The sequence below is a fragment of the Hemicordylus capensis genome, chromosome 2 (assembly GCF_027244095.1).
Source record: "Hemicordylus capensis ecotype Gifberg chromosome 2, rHemCap1.1.pri, whole genome shotgun sequence".
Lineage (NCBI taxonomy): Eukaryota > Metazoa > Chordata > Lepidosauria > Squamata > Cordylidae > Hemicordylus > Hemicordylus capensis.
In genome coordinates, this window is record NC_069658.1 from 245144788 (window position 1) to 245157683 (window position 12896).

At 47.9% G+C, this 12896-nt stretch overlaps 1 protein-coding gene across 4 annotated transcripts; it reads right to left on the reverse strand.

The window, feature by feature from the left end:
• Window positions 1-596: 596 nt before the first annotated feature.
• LOC128342693 (zinc finger protein 239-like) lies at window positions 597-10279 on the reverse strand. 4 transcript variants are annotated; one of them, XM_053290419.1, is made up of 4 exons: window positions 10175-10279; window positions 9578-9678; window positions 4583-4708; window positions 597-2201 (listed from the first exon to the last, which is right to left on the reverse strand). In XM_053290419.1, exons 3-4 carry the CDS (start codon window positions 4701-4703, stop codon window positions 1498-1500), a joined length of 825 nt encoding a protein of 274 aa, XP_053146394.1. In that variant the 5' UTR covers window positions 4704-4708; window positions 9578-9678; window positions 10175-10279; the 3' UTR covers window positions 597-1497. The 4 variants fall into 4 exon arrangements, with proteins under 4 accessions (XP_053146394.1, XP_053146396.1, XP_053146395.1 ...); XM_053290421.1 differs by lacking the exon at window positions 10175-10279 and adding an exon at window positions 10115-10166; XM_053290420.1 differs by lacking the exon at window positions 10175-10279 and adding an exon at window positions 9908-10096.
• Between the last annotated feature and the right edge of the window lie 2617 nt (window positions 10280-12896).

Here is a 12896-nt window from a genome sequence, read left to right on the forward strand (position 1 = left end):
CTGCTTAGTATAGCATAACTACGGGTAACACACTTTAAAGGATCTTGCTTTTTAACCAAGTGAGAGAACGGAGAAGATGCAGGCTAATGCAGGTGTAGGTCATAGTGGGCAAGTGCCCCATTGACGTACCCAGTGTATCTTAAACGGTGAGCCCTTAGGAAGCTGCCTTCTATGATTTCATCAGTATTGTCTACCCTGACTGGCAGTGGCTTCTCCAAGGTTACGAGCAGGAGTCTCTCTCAGCCCTATCTAGAGATGCCAGGAGGGAAACTTGGAACCTTCTTCTAATATGCTAAATCATTGTAAACCGCTTAGAGAGCTTCGGCTATAGAGAGGTATATAAATGTAAGTGCTATTGCTATTGCTATTCATGCAAGCATCTTCCCAGAGTAGCCTCATCCCAGTGCTCACACATGTCTCCCATTCCAATGCAAGCCAGGGTGGACCCTCCTTAGCCAAGGGGACAATTCATGCTTGCTACCACAAGACCAGTTCACCTCCCCATCTGCAACTGGAACCACATTTCATTCTTATTTCTATGTAAAATACTTTGAGTGCCTCTTGTCTTGGTAGAGAAACTATTTAAAACCATGATATAAAAAACCCAAAAAGTTCACAAAATTTTAATAAGCAAGGTGAATACAGTCCAATACAGAAGCAGTGATAAAAAGAAACTATGTTAAATATCTGAAAAGTAGCAGCTGGTATCTTCATGTACATTTCAGTTGGAACAACAGAAGTCTTTGATACATTTCCCTTCCTTCGCGGCTGCTTTTCCATGCAGATTCAGGTTTCCTTTCCTCCTGAATGGTTTCCATGTTAATCCAGCCTGATTATCACAGAATACTTTGCTACAATCTGAACAGTCAGGCCATTTTCTTGTCATGTGAATATTATTTGATCTAAAAATATCAGCTGACATCCAGAATAAGGAACTGTGAGCACATCTTGAGTGCACGCACACTCCCAGGCCAGCAATGTTTCTGTGTCACTCTTCATCCCTTGGAAGCTGCCGGTGTGGCCGAAACACATGTCCCTGTGAGTCACACAGCCCTCAGGGATATGTTTTCAGAAGCTACAGAAAGCTTTCCCCAGGAAGGCAGGTGGCTGGAAAACCTTCCTCCTGTTTAACATGTGTGTTGGTGTAATATTCTGCATGTCAACCATTGGCTGCAGTGTATCTGTCTGCTCTCTGTGTTTCCATAAAAGAATAAAATGATTAATACTATTGAACCTCTCAAGATAAAACATGAAATTAAAATCTTCAGTGGACTGTAGAAGTATATGCTGGGAGGTCCTCACAGACAGCAACTAATCGAAAAAGGCCCAGCAGCATGCAAGTGCTTTCCAACGTACAGAAAAGCAACATACTCAGAGCTGGCTTCATCTGATTTCCTAACTGCACTGTTGTGCTCAGATAGTAATCTTGCATTCTCCAGGATTTCTTGATGTAAAATATAACATGAGCTGCTAAGGAACCTCTTTCCAAACATGCAGTTATGAGCTGCTTTCTCCATTGTGTGTTTTCTCATGTTCCTCCAAGCCCAAGGGATCAGCAAAGCTCTCATTACAGTGTGAGCATTTATAAGTCCGTGTTGCCCAGTAAGCTGTCTGATGTTCAATCGGGATTGTTCCCTGGCAGGAGCTCTTTCCACCTCCTGAGCATTCATTCTCTGCTTTGTGGATTCTTTGGTGTCTAGAAAGGCTTTTCTTCTGTCTGAAACGTTTCCCACACACCAAACATTTATATGGTTTCTCCCCTGAGTGGATTCTTTGGTGGTTAATAAGGCTTTCCTTGAGTCGGAACTTTTCCTCACAGTCCAGGCATCCATATGGTCTTTCCCCTGTGTGAATTCTTTGATGGACCATAAGGCTTCCCCTACGGCTGAATCTTTGGGCACACACTGGGCATTCATATGGTTTCTCAGCTGTGTGGGTCATTCTATGTCTAATAAGGTTGGACCTGTCCTTAAATGCTCGTCCACATTCCAAGCATTCATATGGTTTTTCCCCTGTGTGGATTCTTAGATGTTTAGTAAGGTCAGAGCGATAAGTGCAGCTTTTTCCACACACTGGGCAAATATATGATCCTGGTCCTAAGTGAATCCTCTGGGGTGAACTAACAGCTGGCATCTCATGCTGGGCTCCTCCGGGTATTACATGTGGTTCCCCTTCATTTTCACTCTCCTGCACAGCACCTCCTTGAATAAAGAGAGAAAAACTGTATAAGCTCAAGGGAGAGCTGGTCTTGCCATAACAAGCTTGAATTGCCCCCTTTGCTAAGCAGGGCCCATTCTGTTTTGCACTTGGATGGGAGAATACATGTGGACACTGAGATATTCCCCTTAGGGGATGGGGCCGCTCTGGGAAGAGCACCTGCATGCTTGCATGAAACAGGTTCCCTGCCCTGGCAGTATCTCCAAGACAGTGCAGAGAGAGACTCCTGCCTGCAACCTTGGAGAAGCTGCTGCCAGTCTGTGTAGATAATACTGAGCTAGATAGACCAATGGTCTGAATCCATAGAAGGGAGCTTCCTGTTTTGCTAAAAATATCAGATCAGCCCATTCTCTGTAATTGGCAATGAAACCAAACTCTCTCAGTCTCCAGGTAGAGCTGGGATTCACCCCATCAGTAACTCTGGAGAGCTGCTGCCTGTCAGTGTTGACCAGCCGTAGCTAGATGTCTCAAGAGTCTGACCCAGTATAAGGCAGCTTTCTATGCAGCTTCAAAATTCCAGCTCTCTGTTCTCTCCTCACTGGGATTCCCAATTGCAATGCAAGCGTCTTGTGGCACCTGTAACATGAGCTCACGTGGAATACAGTCCACTTCTGAACCTTATTCAGTCATTGTTCCGTATAACTGTGGTGATCGGGAAGAGCAGAATCATTTGCGCCTGGCCCTGGGGCTCAGGCCCCCCTGATTAACTGGGAGCCTTGGAGCTACTGGCTGACTGACTCCATCTTTATGGCACCATCCCTAACCCTGTTTGGAAGAAGCAAGAAACAGTAGGGGGGGAGCAGCCCTGCAACTTTGCAGGCATGCCCCATTTTTGCACTCCTTTGTCACTGAACCTTCGAGGGGTGGAGCCACTATTCAGCGGTAGGGTTCAAGGAATCTGGGCCACTGGTGAAGAGGGCCACGCGAGATGCCCTGGGTGCAGGACACAAGCACAAGAGCCCCAGCACTCTGGAGCTCCTCTGGCTGGCTGCATTATTTTCCTTTCCCTCCTTTGCTGGAGGTAGAGGAAAGGAAATAACACAGCCAGTCAGCAAACGCTGGCTGGAAATGAGCTCCGGAGAGCTCTCACAACATGCCCCGTTTGTTGGTGACACCATGTGCAAGAAGCATCACTTGTGCGTGCAGTGCGCACACAGCGGGGTGGAACAGAAGACGCTCTTCTTCTGGCTCTGCCAATGGAACCTCTCTCCTCTCTGTGCAGTTGTAATGGAGGCAGATGGAGCCAAGCACCTCCCCACTCCCGTTTCCTCCGTCACTGTCCATTCCCATTCGAGAGCTACTCAGGTGCCATGGGCTTGGTGGAGAAGGAAGGACTCCTACCCAGTAGCAACCAAGCTGTTCAGCACCATGGAGAGGGCATCAAAGCAGCCCTACAGCGGCCACCTAACTGTCAGCGATGGTGGAGGGGTGGTGGCAACCAAGCCCCCTTGGGCCTAATGCCAACCTAGCTGCTGGGGGTGGAGGGCCAGTGACCGTCCTTGAGCACAGGAGGAACCCAGGTGTGGAGCATCATGGAGGGGCAGTGGGTGGTGGTGCTGTTACATGTTCGGCAATTTCAATATTAATACATACACTTATGCTCAGCACAGACCAAATTTAGCACAGATGCTTCACAGTTCTCAGGCCTTCTGTGTTGCAAATCAACTTGATCATACTGCATTCATAAACAAGTTAACCAACTATATATTGTTTGTTCCAGAAGTTTTTGTAATTTTCTGCCATGAAAAAAGCCACTTATAGGATTTTCTGGGTGGGTTCTCTTTTAAACCCAACAATTTGTTCAAACCACTTCAGTTTAAATATACGTATTCCTCCCAACTTGCCCTTCATCTCTGCTCAATACCAATGCCAGTCCCTATATATTCAAGCGGGGGGGGGGAGATATCCACAAAAAGGAAATCACATCATCTCTCCAGTACTAAGGCTGGGCTGGGCAGTCTGCAGAGAGCTCTGGTGCTGGACAGTCTCTGCCTGCCGCTTTGCTGAGCCTCAGGCTTCAGGGAGGCCTGCATGGAGGCTTCTCTGCAAGCCCCACCCACCCGCCAAACAGCTGAGAGGCAAGAGAGATGGAGCTCTAGCAGTTTGCCTGGTAGCCTTTTAAGCTACACAGAGACACAAAAGATGGGCTCTGGCTTGGCTGCAGGGAAAGATAAGTGGCCGGGGCTGAGGGAGAGGAGGGTAGGCTGCACTGCAGTGTGCTCTGTGTGGGGCCAGTGCCAATGTGGGGCTTGGGGCAATTGCCACAGTCACACCACCCTAAGGACGGCCCTCGCAATGGGAGGAAAGGGGTGCCCAGCCCAGCTAGTTTCTATGATTTTTCCTCATGGGGGGGGGGGCTCCTGACCTTCTGGAAGGTTCCTAGCCAAGCCTCCATGATCTGTTTCGTTTAGAAAGGCTTCATATAGTTCATCTACTTCTGCTTGTGATAATGGATATAATTGGTCTTCACTCGCATCATTCTGCATATCACCTTCGGGAATAATAAGAGAAATGCAATAAGAGCACAAAGAAGTGGAAGAGAGCCTCAGATCAGCCCCTCCAAAATGATCCTGGAAGTTAGTCAGATGGGAGGTCACAGAGGATACTCGATTCCAGTTACAGTCAGGTAGGTTCCCAGAGTACAGCCATAGGTAGAGACCAGTATGTCCAACCTTTCTCATCACAAGCCATACATAGATGGGGGAAGTAGGGGAACACTGCTCCACAACATATACTCCCCCCCCCAGTGGCACTGGCATAACACAACACTTTTAAGTTTATTTTTCACTTGCTTGCACCTCTTTAGTCCCATGCAGTCCTTATTTCTATTCATAGCTATGCCTTGTGTCCCTCCTGAAGCTGCCTTGCCCTGTAATGCAGCAAGGACAACACGTCCCTCCTTGTGAAGAAGGGAGTAAGTCAATTTCACAACTGAGATGCCCAGTTGTGCAGCAGACTCAGAGTGAGTTAGTGTGGCATGCCAGCCAGAGTCAAGCAGCACACCTGTTGGGAAATGCCGATATAGTCAAAAATCTCATCCTCGCCAGAGGACCAATTCCACCTGGACAAGTGGAAGCCCCCTGTGATTTTCTCTCCTGTAGTGTAGCTGTTTAGTTCATTATGAATTTTTTCTATTCTACAATGATGTATTGATGTAGATTTCCAAAAGGATTCTACCAACCTGGACGAAAAACCAGTACTCAGTTTAGTAAAGCTAGAGACAGGTATGGAGGACCTAGAGGAAGAAGGTACTCTCTTTCCATTCAGCCAGAAATCAAAGGCTTGATCTATTATTGAAGCTTCCTGCTGCTTTGGGAAGGAATTGTTTGGGCCATAACCTCAGCATTCATACCTCCAGAACTGGACTTTGATTAGCATCTTTGTGGCTCCTTCAGTTTAAGCTTCCCCTCTGTACTGGGCAAAAATCTCCTTTCAAGTTACAGTTCCTGATCCCTTTCCTGGTCCCATCAAAGAATCAAAACCATGCAAGCCAGAGTCAGCCCTTCCATGAAGCAAAACAGGCGCCTCAGCCAGCAGATTATTGTGGGCACCAATATATAGTGGGCACTTGATTATCGTGGGCACTTGCACCCCTTTTTTTTTTTTAAGGCAAAGAAAAGGAGGAAGGTACAAAAGTGGTCATCGTATTTGGTACCCAGATTCAGATACAGATATTGCCAAAACAGCATATTTTGGAGCTGCAAACAGCACCCTTCTATGTGATTTGGAGCTGTGGGTTCATGGCCTCCATTTGAACACCTGAACTCATGGGATAATGAACTCTGTACATACCCATATTTGGCAAACAGTGCCCACTTAGCACAAGTAAAACATGGGGCAATGCTGCCCAAGGTAACATAACTACCAAGGACTTCAGGGAGTCAGCCCCCCAAAACCTCTTTTTGTCTGACAGTCAAAGAGAAGGGACAGCTAGCAAGTACACCCCAAGTCAAATGCACTCTAAAAAGGGAAATAGCAAAACTCCCTTCTGGCCAGAGAATTAGCTTAGCTGATCTTCTCTGCAGTCACTCAGATAGGTTTGGCACATTCCAACCCCACAGTCAATAGCACTAATAAGCTGGCAAGGACCAAGTCATTAAGATTCAAGCAAAACACATCTCTGCAACAGGAAGAGATGTCTCGCTTCTCAGATAAGCTTAGGATCGTACCCACCGTTGACCAATTTATGTAACCATTAATTCCAGTGTTCCACACACGTTTCATGACTTGTGCATTCCCCCAAGGCATGAATTTGCCTACTTGTACCTCTGATCCAAACACATGGTCAGAAGAGAAGAACCCGTCTCAGAACCTGTATTGGAACCAGATTCAGGAGTTGCATGGAAATACACCGACAACGTATTCATTCTCAAACTTGCGAGTGAAAACTCTAAACCACTTGCCCCCTCTCTTTCCTATCTTTCTGTTTTGTCCCTGCAAGGAAATCCACTTGTGTGTAGGGATGTACACAAAACTGGCTTGGCCTGTTTGGTTCAAATTTGAACCAGCATCAAATCTGGGTAGGGAGGTACAGTTTTGATTTTGTTCAAACCCTCCCCCCAACTGGTTCAGTGGGTTTGGATTCAAATTGGGTTTGAATTTGAACCAGTTCAAAAAGGTTCTACATAGGGTATAATGGGGACTCGAACCAGCCCATTATTCCCTATGAAGAGGACCTAAGAGAAGCAAACCAGAGTGGGTGGTATGCATCCAGAGGTGCCAACTACCACCCAAACCCTAAAACAAACACACACTCCTCTGGTTTTTAATGATTTTTGGTGGAGGGGAGGATTTTCTCAATTTTTGCATTTCTTCCATGGGGAATAATGGGGATATGAAGCAGCCCCCCCTTGGGGTGTACCTGGGCATCCGAAAGTGGGTTTTGGGTCACAGCAGGGCATGCCACAACTCTCTCCTGTGAGCCCCAGGTCGATGAGGTTTATGGGACTTTTTTCAGGAATTCTTTAGTTTCTGGACTCTTAACAGTCTATCAAAGTGGATTTTCTGGGCTCTGTGTGTGTATGTACACACTCTTTATATTAGGGATTCATTGAGAGAACTCATACAGTAGCACAATTCAATTTTTGTTGGGACTTGCTGAAAAGACACAGAAAAATACTTCCCTCAACGCAAACCAGAAAGGAGGCCCTATTTAACAAAAGCCAAGGAAAAAAGGGGCACCAAAAAGAAAACTACTTAGCCCCTTGTCCTGAAGTTCTTCTGCCCCACACACTGGCCAGGGGAAGAACAACAAACAAGCTTTCCTGACCAGTGGCAGGCTGGGAGCACAATGACACGCACAGCCGGGGCAGGAGGAGGGCAGAATTAGCAGCTTTCCAGCTGCCCACCTAACCATACAAGTTAAATTAAACACTGAATAAAACAAAAAGAGGGGGGTGGAGGGACAGAGACAGTCACTCATGGGGTGGAGGGGGGACCAGCAGGAGAAGCACACAAAACACACCAGGGCAAGGGGAACGTTAAAGCAGGGAGGGATGGAGGAGTGAGGCATAAAAGAGGCAGGCAGAGGGGAACTGAAGGGAACACACACAGCACAAGTCTTCAAGCAGACCCTCACCAGCAAGCAGCAGCCCTCAGCTCAACAAGCCAAGGAGGACTTCAGCAAGAGTGATTTTGCAGGACCAGAGGCTTGCCTTGAAATAAAATTTGAAACTCCCTCCTTTTGGAGCCCCCACCTTTGCCCTTCCCTCTGGCCAATAGGGTGCCAGTTCTCAAGGAGTGGCACCACTGCAGAGCCTACCAGAGAGCGAGACCCATCTGGCCAATCAAGGAAGCATGAGCTTAGCAAATGAAGTCAAGCAATACAAGTGACAGAAAATGAAGGATAGCATCTAACATGGAAGCTTGAGCCTTTGAACCAATTCGTACCAAATTAGGCTCAATTGGTTTGAACCCAGACTGGTATTGCCAATGCAATGCCCACTTTGGTTAGAACTCGAGCCTACTTGACCATCCTTACTAGTCAGTCCATTTACAAGCTTACTATCACTTTAAGCCTCCTTGGCCACTTCCCTTCCCATTTTAAGCCTGAATATTAGTCCTTTCTCCAGTGAGCCTTAAACTGATTCATTGACAATTCAGACCTTAAGCTAAAATTCCTCTAAGTGAGATTCTTGGTAATACCACTAGTTAAGATTTTATTGCCTGCCTAACCTATTCTTATTTTCCTGTACCCCAATTTATCCACTGAGAGCCCTTAAAGGTCAAGTTTATGACAGAGCATCCTGGAGAGAATGTATGTGGTCCCTAAGAGTTGACACTGACCTGAGGGCACTTAATTCTCATTATTTCTAGACCAAACTTTGCTCAAATCAACACTGTGGTGGTCTGTTGCCCTGGAGTCAAGCCAACTCAACACAATAGCCCATAACCTTAGTCAAGCACTGTGAAATAGTCCAAATAGCACATAGAGATCCTGAGCAGCTACTCCTGCAGGTTTACCCCTGCTGAAACAAGGCTCACAGAAGATTCATGTACACCTCTATGAGGTGTACCTTTCCCCTCACATCCTCCCAAGTCTAGAAGGTTCCAGGATTAGAGAAACATTTCCCTCAGTGCTTGAGCACAAGGAACATTTCTTTCATCTCCACAAGGACTGATGCCCAAAAGGTAAACTTGAACGGGTAAGGACTCTCCTCCCACATTTATAGGACTATTCTGAAGAGCTGCTTCTCCTATGGGTGAGGAGCATTTAGGTTAAAGGAAGCAATTGCCCAGAGGGATTCGTGTGGATTTCCGCCTGAGTGAATGCTCTTAGCCATGTTGGCTGACATCCAGATGAAGTTACTGAATACTACTACTCAGGAGTAATGTAATATCAAAACCACCCCATTTATTTTGAAGATGCTGAGGAGCCTGTAAGCTTCCTCAGTGGAACTTCAGAACATTCCCTGACTTTCCCAAGTGGTTGACCCATAGGTGCTCTTCTGAGCAGATGTCCAGGGCCCCCACACCATGTGCCCCCCCCATCCTCTTTAGTCTGTTCAGATGGTGCGGTCAACACCCAGCCGGCCAAAACTGCATTGGGCGGCCGAGTGTGACTGTAACCTGTGCCAGGTGCGACCTCTGCTTTAGACACTGGGGGTGGAGGAGTGGGGAAAGATTTATGTGGGATGGGAATACAGTATGTTAAGTTGCAGACTGAAATGTTTCTGCTAATGCATATTTGCATAAATATAGCAGTTTTACATTCCTGGGAGTATAGTGGTCATTCTTGCCCTCAGAAACCCACATATTTGAAATCACAGTCTGTTGGGGGGGGGATCGTGGGGGGGAGGCTGGTTTCCAAAAGCCTTTAGGTCCAGGCACCAAACCTATCTAGGTGCCTCTCTGGACTGACCTTCTGGTTGTCCTCTTGCTGCTTGCTTTCCGTGCACAGCTGCCTCTGCTCAGTGTCGGGTGGAGTCTAGGAAAATCTCACAGCTGCCTTCTCCAATCCAGCTGCAACAGCAGAGAGTGATGATTTTAGGGCAGAAAGAGAGCTCCAGGAGGAAGTGAAGAGATGCAATGCAATGAGAAATCCTCAAGGCTCTTTGGAGAGATACCCCTCCCCTACCCCATGCACATGTTGCTAGAAGCCCCATGAGAGCTGAAGTTTCCCTCATAATGTTTGGGAGGATTTGTGACAGCAGGAGGCCCAACAAACATACACCCCCAGACCACTCCGCACCTGGCCTAGGAAGCAGGGTAGCAATTTGTCCAGCTACATCTCTAAGGTGATCTCCTAAAGCTTCCCTCTTGAATACACTTGGCTAAATGAAGTTGAGAAACCCAAAGGCCCCTTCCCATGAAAATAAGATATAGAAGGCTGCATGAGATCTCCTTGAGATTGCGATGAATCCCTAGGGGTTGAAGCCTAGACACTTAAACTGCATACTTGGTGCCTGGAAGGAAGACAATGGGAGAGAAGAAGCCCAGGACAGGAAGATTTACACACCCGAGCTCTTAATGTTTCAAGGTCCAGAGAAACTGAGTAGGGAAGCTTTTCCTGCTCCTTAGCTTCATGAGAAGAAAAGCTTCACCTGACCTGCTTAAGTACTTCTCTCTGCCCATTGATCAAGGAGGCACCTGTTAAGTTAGTGGTTCACTTCTGTTTAGCAGGGAGAAAATAACTGTCCCTATTCAGTCCACCACAGTGCCTCTTGCTGATGTCTCCTGTAAGTTTCCTTTTCAGCTAGCAAGAGCCATAAGAACCAGTTACCTTGGTAATCAGGCAAAAAGCTACCTTTTATTTTAATTAAGTTATTAGATTTATATACTGCCCTTTCCTTTCTTCTTCTTCTTCTTCTTCTTCTTTTTTTTTTTTTTTTTTTGCATCCTACTATGCAATCTGCATTTTAAAAAAAATGAATGGAACCTCAGAACCACTGATTCCCGATGAGGCATGTTTAAGAGGATCACCTGAAGTTGCCAGCGCCAAAGAGGTTTCCAAGTACCAGGACCAGAAACACTTTGGGATACTCAGATTTCACATGGAATCCTTTGGCAACACTACAGTTGATCCAGTTAATCAATGTGTCTTAGGGTCACTTGCAGGAGAACCTGCAAGAACCGTGTTCACTGGAGTCTGTACCTAGGAATAGAGGAGCACAGCAAAATGCCTTATACCGAGTCAGACCATTGGTCCATCTAGTTCAGTATCGTCTACGCAGTCTGGTAGTGGCTTCTCCAAGTTTATAGACAGGAGTCTCCCTCAGCCCCATCTTGGAGATGCCAGGGAAGGAACTTGGAACCTTCTGCTCTTCCCAGAGCAGCTCCATCCCTTAAGGGGAATATCTTACAGTGCTCACACATCGAGTCTCCCATTCATATGCAACCAGGGCAGACCCTGCTTGGCTAACAACAACAATATTTATACACCGCTTTTCAACAAGCGTTTCCAAAGTGGTTTACATAGAGAAATAATAAATAAGATGGATCCCTGTCTGCAAAGGGCTCACAATCTAAAAAGAAACACGAGATAGACACCAGCAACAGTCACTGGAGGAATGCTGTGCTGGGGGTGGAGAGGGCCAGTTAAATAAAGAGAATCACCACATTCAAAGGTGCTTCTTTGCCCAGTTAGCAGGGGCAATAATTAGCTAAGGCGATCATTCTTGCTTGTTGCCAGAAGACCAGCTCTCCTTGTATCCACACTGAGGATTAAGCAAAGGGAGAGCTCCCTAACACCAGCCTCAAAGCTTCCCAACCAAATGGTCTGCATCTCAGGAGCACATTTATTAGGACTGTGCATGTGAGGAAAATGGGAACTCTGATGTTGGAGTTCCCCACCCCACTAGGAGGAATCAGAGTACGGGGCGCAGGGGCGTAGCTAGGAGAGACGGGGCCTGTGTCCGCCCCTATCCCCAGGGGCCTCTCGGAGTGAGAGAGATAACAAGGAAAATAGGGAGGGTTGGAGTCTGGGGGGCCCTCAAGAGCTGTGGGGCCTAGGTTCTTTGTACCCATCTACTCAATTATAGCGACACCCTTGGTGGGGCGAGTGCCCCAGGTAGTGTGCAGGTGGTGCACAGTGACGTTTGAGATTGCAGGGTGGGTGGGGGTAGGCAGAGAATAATGCTGGATATCCTGGGAAGTCCATGCAGTTGCTGGGAAGAGACCGCGGGAAGCTGCTTCTGGGGATTCTAGTCCCATTCACAGAACATACTCCTGCTTGGTCATCTGATCTAACCCCTCTTCCCCCCATGGTCCACAGTCAGATTTTCCTTTTCAAAAACTGTGAACTATTGGGGGGATCGAAGTGTAAGATGGCTAAGCGCGAGGATGTTCTGAGTGGGACTTGAATGCCCAGAAGCTTGTGAACGCTCCAAGCACCTGTATGGACTTCCCAGGGTATCCCTTTTGATAAGCAGGGTCTGTCCTGGTTTCCATTTGAATGAAAGACTACATGTGTGATCATCTATCTATCTATCTATCTATCTATCTAATTCTCGAAGCCACCGATGCGTGGGGATGCATGCGGATGTTTGGCAAGCCCCGCCCCTGCTGCAGCCATGACCAATGGAAAGGTGGGGGCGGAGTTGCTGCTCAGCACCGGGCAGACAATGGAAAAAGAAAATGGTGGCAGGTGGCAAAACAGCTTGAGGAGGTGGCCTGGCCTGGCTGCTGGGAGGAGGAGCCGGGCACAGGAGGTGGTGCAGCGGCAGCACAGCCGCCTGGAAATGGCGGGAAGGGAGGCCGCCGGTGGGCTTAGGAGAAGGCATGGTGGGGACCTAGCCGAAAATGGTGGCCCACTGCTCAGTGAGGAGGAGACCTTGTGGTGGCAGCGGGGCCCAGCCGAAAATGGCGGCCCACCACCTGGTGAGGAAGAGGCGCAGTGGCAGTGGGGTGCAGCTGAAAATGGCCCATCACCACAGAGAGGGAGAGAAAATGACCCGCCGTCCAGTAAGGAGGAGGTGTCGCGGTGGCAGTGGGGCCCAAATGGATGGCAGCGGGGGGAGGGCAGGAGAGACTGGGGCAGGAGGTGTGGCGGGGGAGGGCAGGAGAGACTAGGGCAGGAGTGAACTGTCGCACAGGTGCTCTGTGTGGGTTCCGCTTGTTGTAAGATATTTCGCTTTGGAGATGGGGCTGCTCTGGGAAGGTCCCAAGTTCCCTCCCTGGCAGCATCCCCAGGATAGGCCTGAGAGAGACTCCTGCCTGCAACCTTGGAGAAGCCGCTGCCA

Coding starts and splice junctions, on each gene's coding strand:
- LOC128342693 (XM_053290419.1), bottom strand. CDS start 4,703: ATGCAGAATGATGCGAGTGAAGACCAATTATATCCATTATCACAAGCA. Junction 2,202..4,582: donor GGCTAGGAACCTTCCAGAAG/GTCAGGAGCCCC, acceptor TCTTTATTCAAG/GAGGTGCTGTGCAGGAGAGT.